At 41.1% G+C, this 18260-nt stretch overlaps 1 protein-coding gene across 10 annotated transcripts in view; it reads left to right on the top strand.

Annotated features, from left to right (window-relative positions):
- The window catches only part of CCDC62 (coiled-coil domain containing 62), a 46022-nt gene that overhangs the window by 16846 nt on the left and 10916 nt on the right, over positions 1-18260 (top strand). For 7 of the 10 annotated variants that reach the window (XM_058691376.1, XM_058691373.1, XM_058691375.1 and 4 more), the window contains 5 exons: positions 2100-2188; positions 2530-2645; positions 4740-5468; positions 8916-9072; positions 12626-12751. In XM_058691376.1, coding sequence (XP_058547359.1) covers positions 2100-2188; positions 2530-2645; positions 4740-5468; positions 8916-9072; positions 12626-12751 — 1217 coding nt within the window. The remainder of the gene's footprint in view (positions 1-2099; positions 2189-2529; positions 2646-4739; positions 5469-8915; positions 9073-12625; positions 12752-18260) is intronic. The other 3 variants (XM_058691380.1, XM_058691381.1, XM_058691382.1) reach the window with 2 other exon arrangements.

Below are 18260 nucleotides of genomic sequence, written 5' to 3' on the forward strand. Positions count from 1 at the left end.
TGTAACTGAAAATGAACACATTTTATTTGAAGCTGGAAGATGTCTTAAGACCTCTTAAGATGTCTGTTAAGTTCAAAACTTTTTTTTGTCTCGTTGAAGATGAAGTGCTTCACATAGATGATGTGTTTCTTTGTTTTGTATATAACTGCTTATAAGAAGTTTGCAAATAAAGCGATGATGCTAGGTCATATTTCTGGGGTCCTGACTGTCTTGTAAACGAAGCCCCGTGGCATTGAGTGATTGATTGCCTAAGGTCTCCTGGTCAGTAAAAGGCAGAGCCTTAACCAGATGTGGTGGGTGCAGACTACCAGGACCCTTTCCCCTCTGGTGTCTTTCTTAGGCTGCTTGCTCAGGCAGCTACCAGCAGAGTCCGACATCTCTTTGTTTTCTGTGACCACAGAAAGAGTGGTCCCACCGCTTTGATCTCTCAGCTAAACCCAGCCATGTAGAAAAGTATCTGACCGAGCGGAACACCGATATTTACAGTAGAGTTGCCTCTTATGCACTAGTAGATTATTCTAAAGTCCGAGATTAAGGCAAAGTTCACATATTTTTAAAATTACCCGTGAACTTCAAATATGGCTTTTGCTCAGGGTCCGTACTGTATCCAAAGTATCTCGAGTATCTCAAAATACTAGGAATTACACCCAGCGTGTCACAGTGCTGCTAATAATGAGAGGCAAGCGGAACTGAGCCCAGCAGAGAGAGTCACAGATCCACTGTGGGCATTACTTCCAGTCAAACTAGCTGCAATTCCTTTTTTAGTTTTTTCTTTGTGCTTATAATTGAATTCACATAAACTGAATGCAACTCTGCATAAATAGTGCAGGTGCACTGCATTTATATGCTCTCATGATGGTGTTGACGCCTGTAATGCAAAGAAATAAATTCAGAATGGAGTAGAAAAGACGTGATAGTTTCAAGCTGGCAACGTGGCTTTCACTGAACTTCTCTTCACATTTTCCATCTTGTGCACGTGGATTACCTTTCAAAGGTGAGATGATGCTGCAGACCCATGTTGGAAGGGCTGAGCATGAGCCACGCTGGGGAGACTGGGCGGCTGTGCACAGACCTCTCTGGCTCCTTCCTGCAGCTGGTGCCCTGACCCCCAGAGCAGCTGTCCAGTGGAGTTACAGTGCGCAGCAAAGCACGGGCCTGTGTCCTCACGTGGTCTTTGCGATGTCCAGATGGAAAGTGACGATAAAAACTTTTGTCCTTTTTCATGTAAAATGAAAATGTAGAAAAATGACATGTAGAAGGTGTTTTATGAAAGAACCATAGATAGAAGTTATAAATTTTTATTGAGATTGTCTCCGATTTACTTCGAATTCAATTCATGTAGTTACAGGGTCATTTTATACATTGAGTTTGAACTTCTTATAAAGTTACTGATTTTTTCTGAAGTGAAGCATTTATTGTTGATTTCTGATTTCTGTGTGAGTCACTTTATTTCTCCTTTAGTGTAATATTGTGTTTTTTTTTTTTCTGGTACTAGTCTTTGTATAGCATTTCAGATTCTTTTCTTCCTATGGGTTCTCAATTTACCAAGTTCTGAAACTGTTTTATTTATTTATTTATTTATTTATTTATTCATTCATTCATTCTGTTGATAAAGGTAATACGTTGTTTGGGTTTTTGCAATGAAAATGCATTCATAAGGTAGTCATGTAATGTGAACAAATTTTTAAAAATTAAAGTAATACATACTGTATCATGCCCCCTCCCCCAAAAAAGAGAGAAAAATAATTGTTATTAATCCTCCCATCCAAAAAAGCTTATTTTAATATTTAATGTACTTGTTCTCAGACTTTTTATCTTTGTGTCCGTGTATCTAAACGCACAGTGTGATTTGATCATACAGTTGATACAATTCTGGATCTTTTCTTTGACTCAGCATTAATTACACTGTGAAAATTTTCAAATTTGGTGAAAGATCTAGTCAGAATCACAGAAAAAGCTCTTCCCAGCCATGCATTTTGCAAATTTTAAGTTCAGGAACAGGAGGAAAATGTTACTGGAACATTAAATTTTTGGAAATGAAGAGGTTTGTGTTGATACGGCTGATGAGAAATATTTGAATAACATTTGTTGTTAAATAGCACAGAGAGAAAAAAGGAAAGATGAGTTACTTGATGTTGCCAAGTCAAAGCAAGAACGTACAGACGCAGAACTACGTAATCTGAGACAGGTACGTCCCCGGTTCCCCTGCCCTTACTGTTAGGTGGGACACGTTTATAAACAAACACCAAATTAGGAAAAGCGTGTGTCTGCCGATTTTTGCTTATGGTGCTTTTAGTGTCCTAAGTACATTAAAGGTATGTCACCTTTAGCATAATCAGTAGGGTTTGGCTTATGGTAACGAAAGGTTAGGAAACCAGTTATACTAACAAATCTCAGTGCTAACATAGGAAAAATAAAAGCAAACATATTTAGCATATGTCTCTAGTCACCATCTGACGTGTTGTAGCATTTGAATGTTGACTCAATATAGTTTTATTGTCACAACTTACTTATCAATATTTATGGCAGATTTATGTAAAACAACAGAGTGATCTGCAGTTTCTTAATTTTAATGTGGAAAATTCTCAGGAATTATTACAGATATATGACTCAAAGATGGAGGAATCAAAGGTTCTGGAATCCAGGTAACCTTAGTAAGATGCTGCTAGTATGATCTTGTATATTATTTTATCGTTCAGTCTGCTTATTAAGTCCTTACTGTAGGCCAGTATTGACCGTCATTCCCTAAGGGATACGGAATAAATATATATGAGCTAGTAATCACCATTATAATCCTGTGTTGTAATGAGACCTGATCTGAGAATTTTACGTACGATCCTGATTTAGCCACTTGATGAAAGAAATTCATTAGCATTATTTGTGCGTCCGTTGCGTACAAGGCTTTGAGCTTAAGTGGAAACCGCAGAGGTGAATCATGTCCTCTTTCAGGCGCACTTAGTGTGTAGTGTTTAGCACTCACGGGGCTGGGGGTGGGCAAAATAAAGACGCCTAGGACATAGCACTTGCCTAAAAGAAATAACGCCAGCGAATGGTATACATAACTGGAGTAGGAGTTCAGCTAGCTGAGGGTGATCTCTGATTTTAGCTGGATTTTCCTGTTTTCCTTGTTAATAGAAGGAGACACCTTTTCATACCTCTAACAAGCAGTGTAGTGTATGAATTAAATTGGTCTCTGTAAAGTTAAAATACAAATATATGAGGTGTGGTTTAATTGAACAGGCATACGGCTGCCCCCACAGTTACATTTAGTCTACTTTTCCAAGCACCAGTGTTACATGGGAGTCATGACCGGGCACAGGAATGAGGGCAGGTCCCCACCGCTGGGGGAGGCAAGGGGGGGGGTGGTGTAACCGCGCAGGTGTGGAGGCCGCCCTGTGCTCCCAGCCGCCCCTTTGCTGGTAGTTAGCAGTTGCAGCGGTGGACGTGGGGAGCGACTGTCCCTCCGGACGGTGTGACTGCTGTGCTTTACTTTTCTTTTGAGACCTTCTGCTGGGGGGGGAAGGGGGGTGGTTACATTTGGCTTTGTGTCCCAGCTGTTGCTGCTGCTACTTACCACACCAGCCCAGAGTTCTCTTGCAGGCAAGAGCCCCCATCACACTGGCTTTTTCCTTGTTTGGACCTCATTGCCCCTGGGAGGCACTTGGGCCAGATGCGTGAAGTTATTCTCTAAGAGCGTGAAATGGCCTGTGCCATTCTAGAAACGTGGGGGTTGAGTTGTCTGAGGGGTCAGAATTCTACAGATCAGAATACCCGAATACATGTGACATGAAGACAGTTTAGTTAACGGTGTATCCTGTTGTATAGTGTTCTTAATCTTCATATTATGCACACATGCCTTTCTTACTTTAGACCAGCTTTCAGTATATCGCTGTGTAAATATCTAGCAGATCGATGGGTCGGTCATGAATGCAGTATGGTAAATACATTTGGCACTTGCCACTGTGTCTCTGTCCCTTGAATCTCTGTCCCCTTTCAGTCCTGGCTTTACTTCTGTTTACTGTGACACTAATAGGAAGGGGAATAACAGACCAATGAACAGGTATTTACGGAATACCTAATGTATGTTAAAGGCTGTCCTGAAGTGCCAGGAGGACTAAAAAGGCCTATACATTAAGAAATTTACAAGTCGGGGCTCCTGGGTGGCTTAGTCCGTTAAGCGTCCGACTCCGGCTCGGGTCATGATCTCACAGTTCGTGGATTTAAGCCCTACATCCGGCTCTGTGCGGACAGCTCAGAGCCTGGAGCCTGCTTTGGATTCTGTGTCTCCCTCTCTCTCTGCCCCTCCCCACCCCTGCTCTGCTCGTGCTCTGTCTCTCAAAAATACATAAACATTAAAAAAAAAAAAACAACTTATGAGTCTACTGAAGAGACAAGATATATACATGAAAGTTGGTGAACAATATAGTTATAATAGGAAGTTTGCTGCATGATTAGAGAATACATACAGTAAAGCAGTAACCGCAGTATAGGCAGTAAGCACGGGGGAGTGGAAGGCAGGAAGGAAAAGTAAGCGTGTGGGCTTGCTGGTCAGAAAGACTTCCTTGAAGTCAGGTGGAAATCGGGCTCTGAAGGAAGAATACATATTCTACCTTACCTTTTCATTTCATACAAATGGGTCTTAATAGGATTTAGCTCAACTAATGGAGTTTGAGTGAAATATTTAGAATGACGGTATTAAGTGTATCTTATAACTTACGTTTTTTGTAATGCCACCATAGCAGAGACATGTGTTTGTCAGACCTTGAGAATAACCGCCCAAAAGTCGATATTAAGAGAGAGAAAAATCAGAAGTCACTGGTTAAAGACCCAAAATTCGAGACCACGTTGGTTCAGCAAAATAGGTCAGACAAGAGCCCTTGTGATGTATGCGAAGAGAAGAGACTACAGGTTAATACTTCATTTGGGGGGAAAAGTGTAATTTCTGTGTCATCTCTATTTACAAAAGACTTGCTGGAGAAGCAAAAGTCTTGGTCTCTGGGAGGAAAAATGCCGATGGAAGCCGAAAACAAAAGTACATTTTGCAAGATCCATGCAAAGTCACCAAAAGGGAACGGGATAGAGATTCAGAATGAAGAGAAACAACTCTTGGAAACATCAGTGTCCTTATCTGATGAGAAACAGTGGCATGATGTTAACGTGTACCTGGGCCTGGCCAGCTGTTCTGGGGCAAAACAACCGGAAAAGTTGAATGTCGAATGTCAAGATGACATGGAAAGGTCTGGAGTCTCCTGTTGCCATAAAAACGAAGCCTGTTTGGGGGAAAGTGACATATGGGAATCCAAGTGCTGCCACCCGAGTAACCTCATAATCGAGGCACCAGGCCACATGTCTGACATGGAATGGATGAGTATTTTCAAGCCTTCCAAAGTCCAAAGAATCGTTCGCCACAAATCTGTGTGTACTTGTGCAGAAAGTGCCAGCAGACGGAAATACAACTCCTCCACGAGGTTAGTGATGTTGGCATTGTTAACCCCCCCGGGGACCCCACATGCTGTGCTTGGAAATGGAAAGGCATTAGCCACTCGATGCTCACTGGGAAGCAGAGACCAGTGTTTGCAAACAGAAATCACGTCTGGGGCCAAACGGTTACTCTCTTCATCACCACATAGTCGAGTTTCTGATTGTGCAAAGAGACCCTATTAGATTCCAGTGAAAAGTTTGTACCTAGGACGGACTGCTTCTGAGGCAAAGGGTTTGTTTGAAAAGAAAGCCAGTTGTCATGAGTTGGGCAAATTTTTTTCTTTTTTTTTTTTTTAAAGCTGACAGTAGGTCACTTTACGGAGCAGAATGCCGCTCTGGAGCATTCCTCACCCCTGGATCCCGTGTGAATCGATAAGCTGTTTTTCTGCAGAGATTACATTCCCTAGACCACAGATAAGAATTTCGCCTCCGCCTGCCCCCCCAACCCCCCAGTGACATATTTCCGTATCCAACTGCTTCTGCCCTTGTGTTCATTTTACATTTCCCAAACCTTCTCACTTTTTGAAATCATGCAAGAAAAATAATATTTGTACATAACAAGCTGAGAAAGGTTAATGTTTTTTTTAAGAGAAGAAAATGGATTAGTCATTAGCATATGCTGCATTATTCAGGCTCATCTTATCGTTAGACTTGCTGAATCTTGGGGCGCCTGGGTGGCTCAGTTGGTTAAGCATCCAGCTTCGGCTCAGGACATGATCTTGCGGTTCCTGGGTACAAGCCCTGCATCAGGCTCTGTGCTGGCAGCTAAGAGCCTGCTTTGGATTCTCTGTGCCACCCTCTATCTCTCTCTGTGCCCCTCCCCAGCTTGTGCTCTCTCCCTCAAAAATAGAGAAACATAAAAAAAACTTGCAGAATCTTGTGGTTGAGGGGCGCTATAATAATGTCTGAAATTTAAAAAAACTTTTTTGGGGGGAGGGGTAGGAGGGAGAGAGGGGGGAGAGAGAGAGAGAGAGCGAGAGGAGAGAGAGAGAATCCCAAGTAGACTCCATGCTCAGTATGGAGCCTGATGCAGGGCTTGATCCCATGACCCTGAGATACGACCTGTGCTGAAGTTGAGAGGTGGACCCTCCATCGACTGAGCCACCCAGGTGCCCCAATGTGTGCAATTAAAAAAATTTTTCAGTGTTTATTTATTTTTGAGAGAGAGAGAGAGAGAGAGACAGAGCATGAGCAGGTGAAGGGCAGAGAGAGAGGGAGACACACAATCTGAAGCAGGCTCCAGGCTCCGAACTGTCAGCACAGAGCCAAAGTGGGGCTTGAACCCATGAACCATGAGATCGTGACCTGAGCTGAAGTCAGACACTCAACCAACTGAGCCACCCAGGCACCCCTGCAATTTTTAAATAAAACCTAGCTCTTTGTTCTTAAATTACAGAAAGAATGAAGTTTCTATATTGAGAGCCTTATTTCAGTCATCACGCTGACTTTCATAGGACTTTATGATTAAAATTTCTTTCTGATAATTTCATTATTTGGATTTTGCCTTGGCCCTTTTAGAAGCCTAAGTCATTTAAAAATCATACATGAGGTTCTGGGTGGCTCAGTAGTTAAGCATATGGCTCTTGACTTCAGCTCAGGTCGTGATCTTATGGTTCATGGGTTCAAGCCCCATGTCGGGCTCTGCCCTGGCAGTGTGGAGCCTGCTTGGGATTCTCTCTCTTCCTCCCTCTCTCTATCCCTCTGTCTGTCCCTCTCCCTCTTGCGTGCTCTGCCTCTCTCTCAAAATAAATAAACTTAAAAAAAATCATACAGATAGTTATTGTCTGTTGTGAAATTTTAAAGTAAAATGGTGGTGCCACTCAAAGTTATCTATTTGTATTTGTTTTTCACGGATTTTCTTTAAATAATTGCAAGTTATCAGTAGAAAGTTATCTATTTGTATTTGTTTTTCACAGATTTTCTTTAGATTTTCTTTAAATAATTGCAAGTTATCAGTAGAGCACAACTGCGCATTTTCACTGCTGAGCGAAGAATACACATAGATTACGGGGAAAGTTTATGGTAGTTTTTTTTTTAATGTTTGTTGAGTGCATGGTTTAACAACATTATTTAAAAAAATTTTTTTTAAGTTTATTTATTTATTTTGGGGGGAGGGAGAGAGAGCATGTGCGTGCACACAAAAGGGGAGGGGCAGAGAGAGGGAGAGCCACAATCCCAAGCAGGCTCCGCACTGTCAGCATAGAGCCAAGTGCGAGGCTCGAACCCACAAACTGTGGGATCATGACCTGAGCCAAATCAAGAGTCGGACACTTACCCAATCAAGCCACCCAGGTGCCCCTTCTTTTTTTTTTTTTTTTTTTTTTTTTTTATTTGAGAGAGAGAGCATGAGCAGGGGAGAGTGGCAGAGGGAGAGAGAATCCTATTTAGGCTCTGTGCTCAGCCCCTATGTTAGGTTTAAGAGCGCAGTGGACACATATGAAATTTAACATAGGAAAGAAATTCAAATTTAAATTTGGAGTTTTCTTTCAAGACCCTTTTGACCTCCCTGGTTTGAAGTACTTGACAGGACTCGTGCTGCCAGCAGAGGGGCGGTGCCCACACGTCACCTGACAAATGCGTGGCTAAAGAGTGTAAGCACTTACTGTGTACCTACTTTATTATCGGACTGAATGCTCCCGTTTGTTCCACCATCCCATGCCAGCCAGACCACGGGGGGGTCACCTGTGGAGGGAGAAGCCACTGGCAGCCTGTTCCCCTTCAGTTGCAGGGCACGTGGGAGGAAGGGGTGCCAGCTTTTGCCATTCATTCTGCTTTGAGCCCAAACTCTAATATCCTACCCCGAAGCTTGGCTACACGGCTCTGTTCTCCGATACCGACGGCCTGCAGAAGAATGAAGAGCCATACGGTGCTGTCCGACTCTCACAAAAGGGTTGGACTTTTAAAAACCATGAACAAAAATCAACTTCACAAACCAAAAACTCAAAATTTTCACGAGTTTAACCTGTGTTAATTTTTCCCCTCCCTTTTGGATGATTTTCCTTCTTTCTTTTCTCTTTTCTTTTCTTTTCTTTTCTTTTCTTTTTTCCTTCCCTTCCCTTCCCTTCCCTTCCCTTCCCTTCCCTTCCCTTCCCTTGCCTTCCCTTCCCTTCCCTTCCCTTCCCTTGCCTTCCCTTCCCTTCCCTTCCTTTCCCTTCTCTTCTTTCTTTTTGGAAGGGGGATGGAAATTCCCTATTCTGTTGTTACCCTCTAAGAATTCTGTTTTAATTCTGACTGCAAAGGGTATGCATTAATTGATAATATTCTACTCAATTATTCTCTTCAAATCTCTAATGTTCTACTCAAACTTGAGCTTCTTCATTAAAAAGAAAAACAACTTTTTTCCTGTTGAGATAGTTTGAAGCGTTAAGAGTATTGGTGACGCATGTTTGCTACCACTTTAAGATGTCTGTCCCGTTTGGTTTTATTGTTTGTAGTGAGCTGTTTGCCATCCAGCATTCCCACTGTTTGGGTGCTTCAAAATCTGCGGCACGAGAGGATGAGAGATTGATAGAGACAGGGCCCTCTTCTGATACAAAGAACTCACCTAAGATTTTGTTATTCAACAAAGAGGCGCCATTGTCCAATGAGAAGGTTTGTATTTTGCTTAGAGATACCCAACTCATTCAAGCAAGACTTCTCCCCAGCATGCTTTTAATTTTCCTGTAGTACTGTGGTTCGTGTGCTTAATTTTGGTCATTCTTCAGGGTTGTTGTTGTTGTTGTTGTTGTTGTTGTTGTTGTTGTTTTTTCCTAAACTATGGGACTTTAATTATATCATTTAACTGAAGTCACAGTTACTCACCTTCTATTTCCTTTAAATATTATTCTATAGGGGTGCCTCGGTGGCTCAGTTGGTTAAGTGTATGACTCTTGGTTTCGGCTCAGGTCATGATCTCACTGTTCATGAGTTCAAGCCCCACAACAGACTCATGCCGACGGTGTGGAGCCTGCTTGGGATTTTCTCTCTTTCTTTGTCTCTCTGTCTCGTCTCTCTCTGCTCCTCCCCACGCTCACACATGTGCTCTCTCTCTCTCTCAAAATAAATTTTAAAAAACATAAAAAAATAAATGTTATTCTATAGAGTTAACTCCAGGCCAGATGTCCCTCAGGCCCTCCTGGTGACTGGTAGATACATACATATTACATATATATGTGCATACACATATTTTAAATACAACAAAAAAGACTGTAACAAGCAATTGTGCACCTACATTCACATTTAATATGCTTACCTTTGTCACATTTGTTTTATTTTTCTTGTTCAAGAAATGAAATACTACAGATAAAGCGTGGGTCCCACGTGCCTTCTCCCCTCGCCCACTCCCCCCACCAGTTAACCACTATCCTGAAGTTGCATTCATGCTTTTTCTTATGCTTTTACTATTTAAAAACATATATTTAAACATTACATAATGTTTTGTGTGTATTTAACATGTGTGTAAGTGGTAAAAGACTGTCTCTATCCTTTTGCGATGATTTTTCCAACTGTGTGAATATTTTGTGACATTTATCCATGCTGATACTTGAAGACTTAGTCCCTTCATTTTGACTGCTGATCAATATGTAGTCTATTGATTGAATAAGTCAGTTTGTTCATGCCCCTCCTGACGGTCAGTGAGGTTGTTACTGCACTGTCACTGTCACACATGAGCCGGTGCCTTCACCATAAATGGGATCCGCATTACAGCTCTGTCAGAGTGAAAATAAGTTGAAGTGAACTTAATTACTTCTGGCTTTACTTGGGGGAGATAACAGGCTATGAAACTGATCTGGGTTCACGTCCTTGTTTTGCTTTGTCTTAGCTCAATGACCTCAGTAAAGTTATTTACTTTCTTTGAGCCTCAGTTTCTTCATGTGCAAATATGCAATAATAACATTACACTTGCTTGGTCTAAATGAGATATTTTAGGGCCTGGCCCCTAATGGGTATTTGATGGGTGTTCTCTTTGTTAAAACTTGACCATACTAAGCGTTGACTAGAATCTGGAGCAACTGGGACTTTCATTCACTGGTGGTGGGAAAAGAAAATTCACTTTGAAGAGCACTTGGGTAGTTTCTTAAAAAATTAAATATACATGTACCATGTGACCCAGCTATTCCACTAGAGAAATGGAAACACGTCCATACAAAGACTTGCACGTGAATACTCAAGCAGCTTTATTTGTATTAACTGAAAAACTGGAAACAACCCAAATATACATCAGTAGGTGAATAGACAAAATGATGCCCGCATGCAGTGAGGTACTTCTCAGGAGTACAAAGGCATAAACTATTTACGATACACAGCACAGGTGAATCTCAAGATGATTATGCTGAGCGAAAGATGCCACATAGACAAAAATATGAATGTGTTTATATAAAATTCCAGAAAAGGCAAACTAGTCTCTGGTGACAGAAGACAGATCAGTGTTGGCTGGGAATGGGTGGACCGACTCCAGCAGGAATTCCCAGGGGGCATAGGTTTGCTTCCCTGTCCGTTGTGGGTGTGGTGTCAGGGCTGTGTACACAGGTAAAGCTCAGCATATTATGTAGCTTAATTGCATAGTTTTTTAAAACATTTATTTTTGAGACAGAGACAGAACGCGAGTGGGGGAGGGGCAGGGAGAAAGGGAGACCGAATCCGAAGCAGGCTTCAGGCTCTGAGCTGTCAGCACAGAGCCCAATGCAGGGCTTGAACTCACAAGCCACAAGATTATGACCTGCACTGAAGTCGGACACCCAACCGACTGAACCACCTAGATACCCCAACTTAATTGTGTAGTTAATTATATGTTGATTATACCTCAAAGCTGTTAATTTCTAAACATTTGTTTAAATGTTTATTTTTGAGATAGAAACAGCACAAGTAGGGGAGAGGCAGAGAGAGACGGAGACACAGAATCCGAAGCAGGCTCCAGGCTCTGAGCTGTCAGCACAGAGCCCGACGCAGGGCTTCAACTCATGAGATCATGACCTGAGCTGAAGTCAGACACTTAACCGACTGAGGCCCCAGGTGCCCCTCAGAGATGTTAATTTTTTTAAAGCTGTTAGTATGAGAGGAAATATTAGTTACTACCTTTTCAGTTCTTGTGAGACCTTTTTTCAGGGTTGGTACCTATTTTTTGAGGCAGTATATATATATTACATGCTTATGTTGTCCATATATATGTATACATTTGTGTGTGTGTGTGTATGTGTGTGCACGCGCACCTGCTCACACACACAGATATATTCACTCAGCAGGTATTTATTAAATGTCTTCTAAATCCAGGTCAGTAGTGATCATCTTTGTTCCTGGAACATTAGACTTCACTTTTCTTAGCAAAAAAATAGTCTAGGTACTTTCAAGAGTGGTTGTCATGCTAAAACTTTAGATCCCAAAGTTGAAAATTAAACAAGAACAAATTAAGGCACATATCCACATATTTTTATATTATTTGTTTAAAAATTTTTAACGTTTATTTATTTTTTGAGAGAGAGAGAGAGAGAGACTGAGCACCAGCAGGGGAGGGGCAGACAGAGAGGGAGACACAGAATCTGAAGCAGGCTCCAGGCTCTCAGCTGTAAGCACAGATCCCGACTCGGGGCTCAAACTCACAAACAGTGTGAGATCATGACCTGAGCTCGTACGCTTAACTGACTGAGCCACCCAGGTGCCCCTTAAAAGCTTACAAGCGTTTAATGTTAAAATTACATTTTGCAAGTATTTTGACATACTAATAATTAGCATGGTAATTATGACTTTGGAAAGTTAATTTAGGAGAGTTAAACAATGCCTAGGATTTTTGTTTTTTTAAAGATTTTATCTTTAAGTAATCTCTACACCCAGTGTGGGGCTCGAACTTACAACCCCAAGATCAAGAGTTGCACGCTCTACCTACTGAGACAGCCAGGGGCCCCAGCATAGGATTCTTTTTGTCGCATGGATGTTACTTAATTAGTTGTAAGGTCTGTGGAAGTCAAATTATTTAGCAAAGTAGGTTCTAAGAAATAAATGGAATTTGGTTCTTGTAGTATTTCATGTCCAGCTTTGATATGTAATGCCTAAAGTCAAAGAAACATTAGTGGGTGGTTAACATTTGTGTTTATCACACTGTGCTTGTAAACATAAACATCTCAAAACGCTTCTTGATTTCTTGAATGCTTACATTGTTTTGTCTTCCCAGGACGACTTTTCGCCCACAAGCAAGCTCCAGCGTTTGCTGGCAGAGTCTCGGCAGATGGTTACGGACCTGGAGTTGAGTACTCTGCTCCCCATCAGCTCTGAGAGTTTCAGCAGCAGTGCCAATAAGGTATGTGGTTACTTTTCCTTTGACCCCCTCTGTGTATCCGAATACTCCACTGAGTACTCTCGCGCAGACGTCACTGGTCGGGCATCCCTTTCTGTTAGAAGGAAAGTTCCTGTATGTCTCTGAGACAGAGAGGTAGCACACTGGCTTCGAGGACGAGGGAAAATTCACACAAAAAAGTCACTGTGCCCCAACTTCCTCTTTCTAATTACCTGGGCGTATAAATATAAATTCTTGGGATATAAGATTATATATTTTACTATAGAAAACTTCAAATACAGAAGTAGGAAGAATATTAAAATCACAGGCCTTCAACGTTCTGCCATTTTTGTTTTATCTTCCCCTATCCATACATGTTTTCTTAGCATTTTGAAGCAAATCCTAGACATCATATCATTTCACTCATAAAAACTTCATTATGTGGGGTACCTGGGTGGCTCAGTCAGTTAAGCGCCTGACTTCGGCTCAGGTCATGATCACGGTTCATGAGTTTGAGCCCCGCATTGGGCTCTCTGCCGTCAGCACAGAGCCTGCTTCGGATCCTTTGTCTACCTCTCTCTCTGCCCCTACCCCACTTGTACTCTCCCTCTATCTCAAAAGTAAATGAACATTAAAAACAACAACAACAACAACAACAACAACAAGAGAAAACAAACAAAAATAATAACTCAGGGACACCTGAGTGGCTCAGTAGGTTAGGCATCCAACTTCAGCTCAGGTCCTGATCTCACAGTTTTTGGGTTCAAGTCCTGCATCAGGCTCTGTCCTGACAGCTCAGAGCCTGGAGCCTTCTTTGGGTTCTGTGTCTCCCTCTTTCTCTGGCCCTCTCCTGCTGTATCTTTCTCTCTCTTTCAAAAATAAACATTAAAAAATTTTTTTAAAAACTTTATTATGTATCTTGCACAGATAGGGATTAAAAAAAAAATAGTTTTAACACTGTCATACCCAGCCAAGTTAACAATAACTTGTTAATATCAACCTAATGACTAGACCGTGTTAAGTTTTCCCCATTAATCTAAAAAATGCCTTTTTACTCTTTATTTAAATCAACCAAGGTCCATACTTGGCATTTGGATATGTCCTTTAAAGTCTGTCTTGGGGCGCCTGGGTGGCTCAGTCGGTTAGGAGTCCGACTTCAGCCCAGGTCACGATCTTGCGGTCCGTGAGTTTGAGCCCCGCGTCGGGCTCTGGGCTGATGGCTCAGAGCCTGGAGCCTGCTTCTGATTCTGTGTCTCCCTCTCTCTCTGCCCCTCCCCCGTTCATGCTCTGTCTCAAAAATAAATAAACGTTAAAAAAAAAAGATTTAAAAAAAAAGTCTGTCTTAAGGGGCATCTGGCTGGTTCAGTCAAAAGAGCACACTACTCCTGATCTCAGGCTCATGAGTTCGAGCCCCACATTGGGTGTAGAGTTTACTAAATAATAAATTAATAAATAAATAAATACATAAATAAATAAATAAATAGAAATAAAGTCTCAATCACTGGCAGGTCCTTCACCATCTTCCTTCCTCCTTTTTCTTCTTCCTCTTTCTTCTTCTCCTTCTCCCTTTGTTTTTTTTTTTTTCTTGCCATTTAGTTGTGGAAGAAACACTGGGTGATTTGTCCTGTAGAATTTCCCGCATTCTGGATCTTGCTGATTGTCCTCATTGTTATTTAACACATTCCTGTGTCCTCCATGATTCCTAAGAACTGGTATTTAGATCTAGTGACTTGGTTAGACTTGGGATCAATTTGGTGTTTTCCTTTTGGCATCACTGCCTCACTGGCGATGCTGCCTGCTGCCTACTCCATCGCATCAGGAGGACCCGGATCTCTGGTTGTGCCACCTGTGGATGTAAAGGTTCATTGGAAGTTCAAGAGTTGGTCAGCCCGAGCTTTTATATTTATAAAGTTCACTTAATGATTTTAGCATTCTTGGATTACTGTTGCTCAGAGCTATTATTTCATTAGCAGTTGCAACAAACTCATTCTAAATCTGTCATTCTTTTGGGGGAGTGTTTTACATGTTAATTTTAACTGCTTTTTCTGAGCCCGGTAACATTTCAGTAGCAATGATGTAAGTTGCTTTGTGGATTTTATAGCCTTAATATAAATAGTGGAAAGAGCATTGAACTTGAAATCGGGATACTGGGGTTCCAGTTTCCTAATCTCTAAAATAAGAGCTTAGAACTGAGGCTTTAAATTTAAGATTCCAGGTACATTACTTGGGTGTGCTGTGTGCATAAAGATATATGAAAGCCACGGAGTTAAACTTCTTTGTGTCCCTGACCAAAAAACTAAAATAAAAAAAGGTCTGTACGAACACTGAAATACTTCTTTTAAAATCGGCTTTGTACGAGGTAAAAGATCTATACGCTGAAAACCATAGAAAGATTATGAAAGAAACTGAAGAAGACACAAAGAAATGGAAAAACATTCCATGCTTATGGATTGGAAGAACAAATATTGTTAAAATGTTGATACTACCCTAAGCATCTACACATTCAACGCAATCCCTATCAAAATGATACCAGCATTCTTCACAGAGTTAGAACAAACAATCCTAAAATTTGTATGGCACCACAAATGACCCTGAATAGCTAAAGCAATGTTGGAAAAGAAAACCAAAGCTGGAGGCATCACAATTCCGGACTTCAAGATGTATTACAAAGCTGTACTCATCAAGACACTATGGTACTGGCACAAAAACAGACACATAGATCAATGGAAAAAAATAGAGAACCCAGAAATGGACCCATAAATATATGGCCAACTAGTCTTCGACAAAGCAGGAAAGAGTATCTAATGGAAGAAAGACAGTCTCTTTAGCAAATGGCGCTGGGAGAACTGGACAGCAACATGCAAAAGAATGAAACTGGCACCAAGAACCATAAAATATCTAGGAATAAACCTAACCAAAGAGGCGAAAAATCTACACACTGAAAACCATAGAAAGCTTATGAAAGAAATTAAAGAAGACACACAAAAAATGGAAAAATATTCCATGCTCATGGATTGGAAGAACTTATATTGTTAAAATGTCAATACTGCCCAAAGCAATCTACATATTCAACGCAATCCCTATCAAAATAACATCGGCATTCTTCACAGAGCTAGAACAAACAATCCTAAAATTTTTATGGAACCAGAAAAGACTCCGAATAACCAAAGCAATCTTGAAAAAGATAACTGAAGCTGGAGGCATCACAATCCTGGACTTCAAGCTATACTCCAAAGCTGTCATCATCAAGACAGTACGGTACTGGTGCAAAAACAGACACTCAGATCAATGGAACAGAATAGAGAACCCAGAAATGGACCTACAAATGTTTGGCCAACTAATCTTTGACAAAGCAGGAAAGACTATCCAACGGAATAAAGACAGTCTCTTTAGCAAGTGGTGCTGGGAAAACTGGGCAGCGACATGCAGAAGAATGAACCTGAACCACTTTCTTATACCATACACAAAAATAAACTCAAAATGGATGAAATACCTAAATGTAGACAGGAAACCATCAAAATCTTATAGGAGAAAATAGGCAGCAACCTCTTTGATTTAGGCCACAGCAACTTCTTACTTGACATGTCTCCAGAGGCAAGAGAAATAAAAGCAAAAATGGCCTCACTTCTGCACAGCAAAGGAAACCATCAACAAAACTAAAAGGCAACTGACAGAGGGGCGCCTGGGTGGCTCGGTTGGTTAAGTTTCTGACTTCCGCTCAGGTCATGATCTTGTGGTTTGTGAGTTTGACCCCTGCATCCGGCTCTTTGCTGTAAGCACAGAGCCTGCTTTGGATCCCTCCCCTGCCCTGTCCTTCTTTTTCTCTTTCAAAAATAAATAAACATTTTTAAAAAAAATAGGCAACCGATGGAATGGGAGAAGATATTTGCAAATGACATAATGGATAAGGGTTAGTATCCAAAATCTATAAAGAAGCCACCAAACTCAATACCCCAAAAACTAATCCAGTGAAGAAATGGGCAGAAGACATGAATAGACACTTTTCCAAAGAAGACATCCGGATGGCTAACAGACACATGAAAAGATGCTCAACATCACTCATCATCATGGAAATACAAATCAAAACTACAATGACATACATCCTCACACCTGTCAGAGTGGCTAAAATTAACAATTCAGGAAACAACAGATGTTGGTGAGGAACCTTTTGCACTGTTGGGTGGGAATGCAAACTGGTGCAGCCACTCTAGAAAACAGTATGAAGGTTCCTCAGAAAATTAAAAATAGAACTACCATACAACTCAGCAACTGCACTACTAGGATTTTATCCAAAGTATACAAAAGTATATTAAAATGCTGATTTGAAGGGGCACATGCACCCCAATGTTTATAGCAGCGCTATCAACAATAGCCAAATTATTTATGGAAAGAGCCCAAATATCCATTGACTGATGAATGGATAAAGAAGATGTGGTATGTATACACACACACACACACACACACACACGTGCGTGCGCACAAGCGCATGATGGAATATTACTTGGCGATGAAAAAGAATGAAATCCTGCCATTTACAACAATGTGGATGGAAATGGAGGGTATTATGCCAAGTGAAATAAGTCAGAAAAAGACATATCATATGATTTTGCTCATATGTAGAATTTGAGAAACTCAACAGATGAACATAGCAGAAGGGAACATAGCAGAAGGAAAGGAAAAATAAGATAAAACAGAGGGAGGCAAACCATAAGAGACTCCTAAATACAGAGAACAAACTGAGGGTTGCTGGAAGGTGTGGGGGATGGGTTAAATGGGTGAGGGGCATGAAGGAGGGCACTTTTCGGGATGAGCACTGGGTATTACATGTAAGAGATGAATTATTGGATTCTACTCCTTAGCCAACTGAGCCACCCAGGCGCCCCTCACTGGATTCTACTCCTGAAGCCAAGACTATCCTGTATGTTAACTAACTTGAATTAAAAAAATGAAATAAAATAAGATCAACTTTGTAGACTTTAATGCCTAAGTACTTACTCCTTAATGAAAACCAACACAGATCGTTAGTTCAGTAAGTTTAGATAAATGTGTACACACTCATTTAACCAATATCCCAGTCAAGATATAGAACATTTCCATCACCCCAGAAAGTTCCCTCATGTTCTTTGGCGTGGACTCCCCCTTTCCCCTACTCCAGGGAGCTACTGCTCTGATTTTGATCATGGAAGAATAGTTGGCCTATTCTAGAACTTCGTATAAATGCAGTCATATGGTATGTACTCTTTGTCTAGCTTCTTTCAATAGAACTATTTTGAGATTTGTCCGTGTTGTTGCGTATACTGGTACTTCACTCCTTTTTATTGCCGATCAGTATTCCATTGTATGACGAGACCACAGTTTGTTTATTCACCTGTTGATGGGACACGTGGGTTGTTTGCAGTTTGGGGCTATTACGAATAAAGCTGCTATGAACATTTTTTATATAAACCTTTTGTAAAATGGAAATATGTTTTTATTTCTCTAAGGAAAATACCTAGAAATAGAATCACTAGCTATAGGACAGGTGCATGCTTAA

Source organism: Neofelis nebulosa, chromosome 11, assembly GCF_028018385.1.
Source record: "Neofelis nebulosa isolate mNeoNeb1 chromosome 11, mNeoNeb1.pri, whole genome shotgun sequence".
Taxonomy (NCBI): Eukaryota; Metazoa; Chordata; class Mammalia; order Carnivora; family Felidae; genus Neofelis; species Neofelis nebulosa.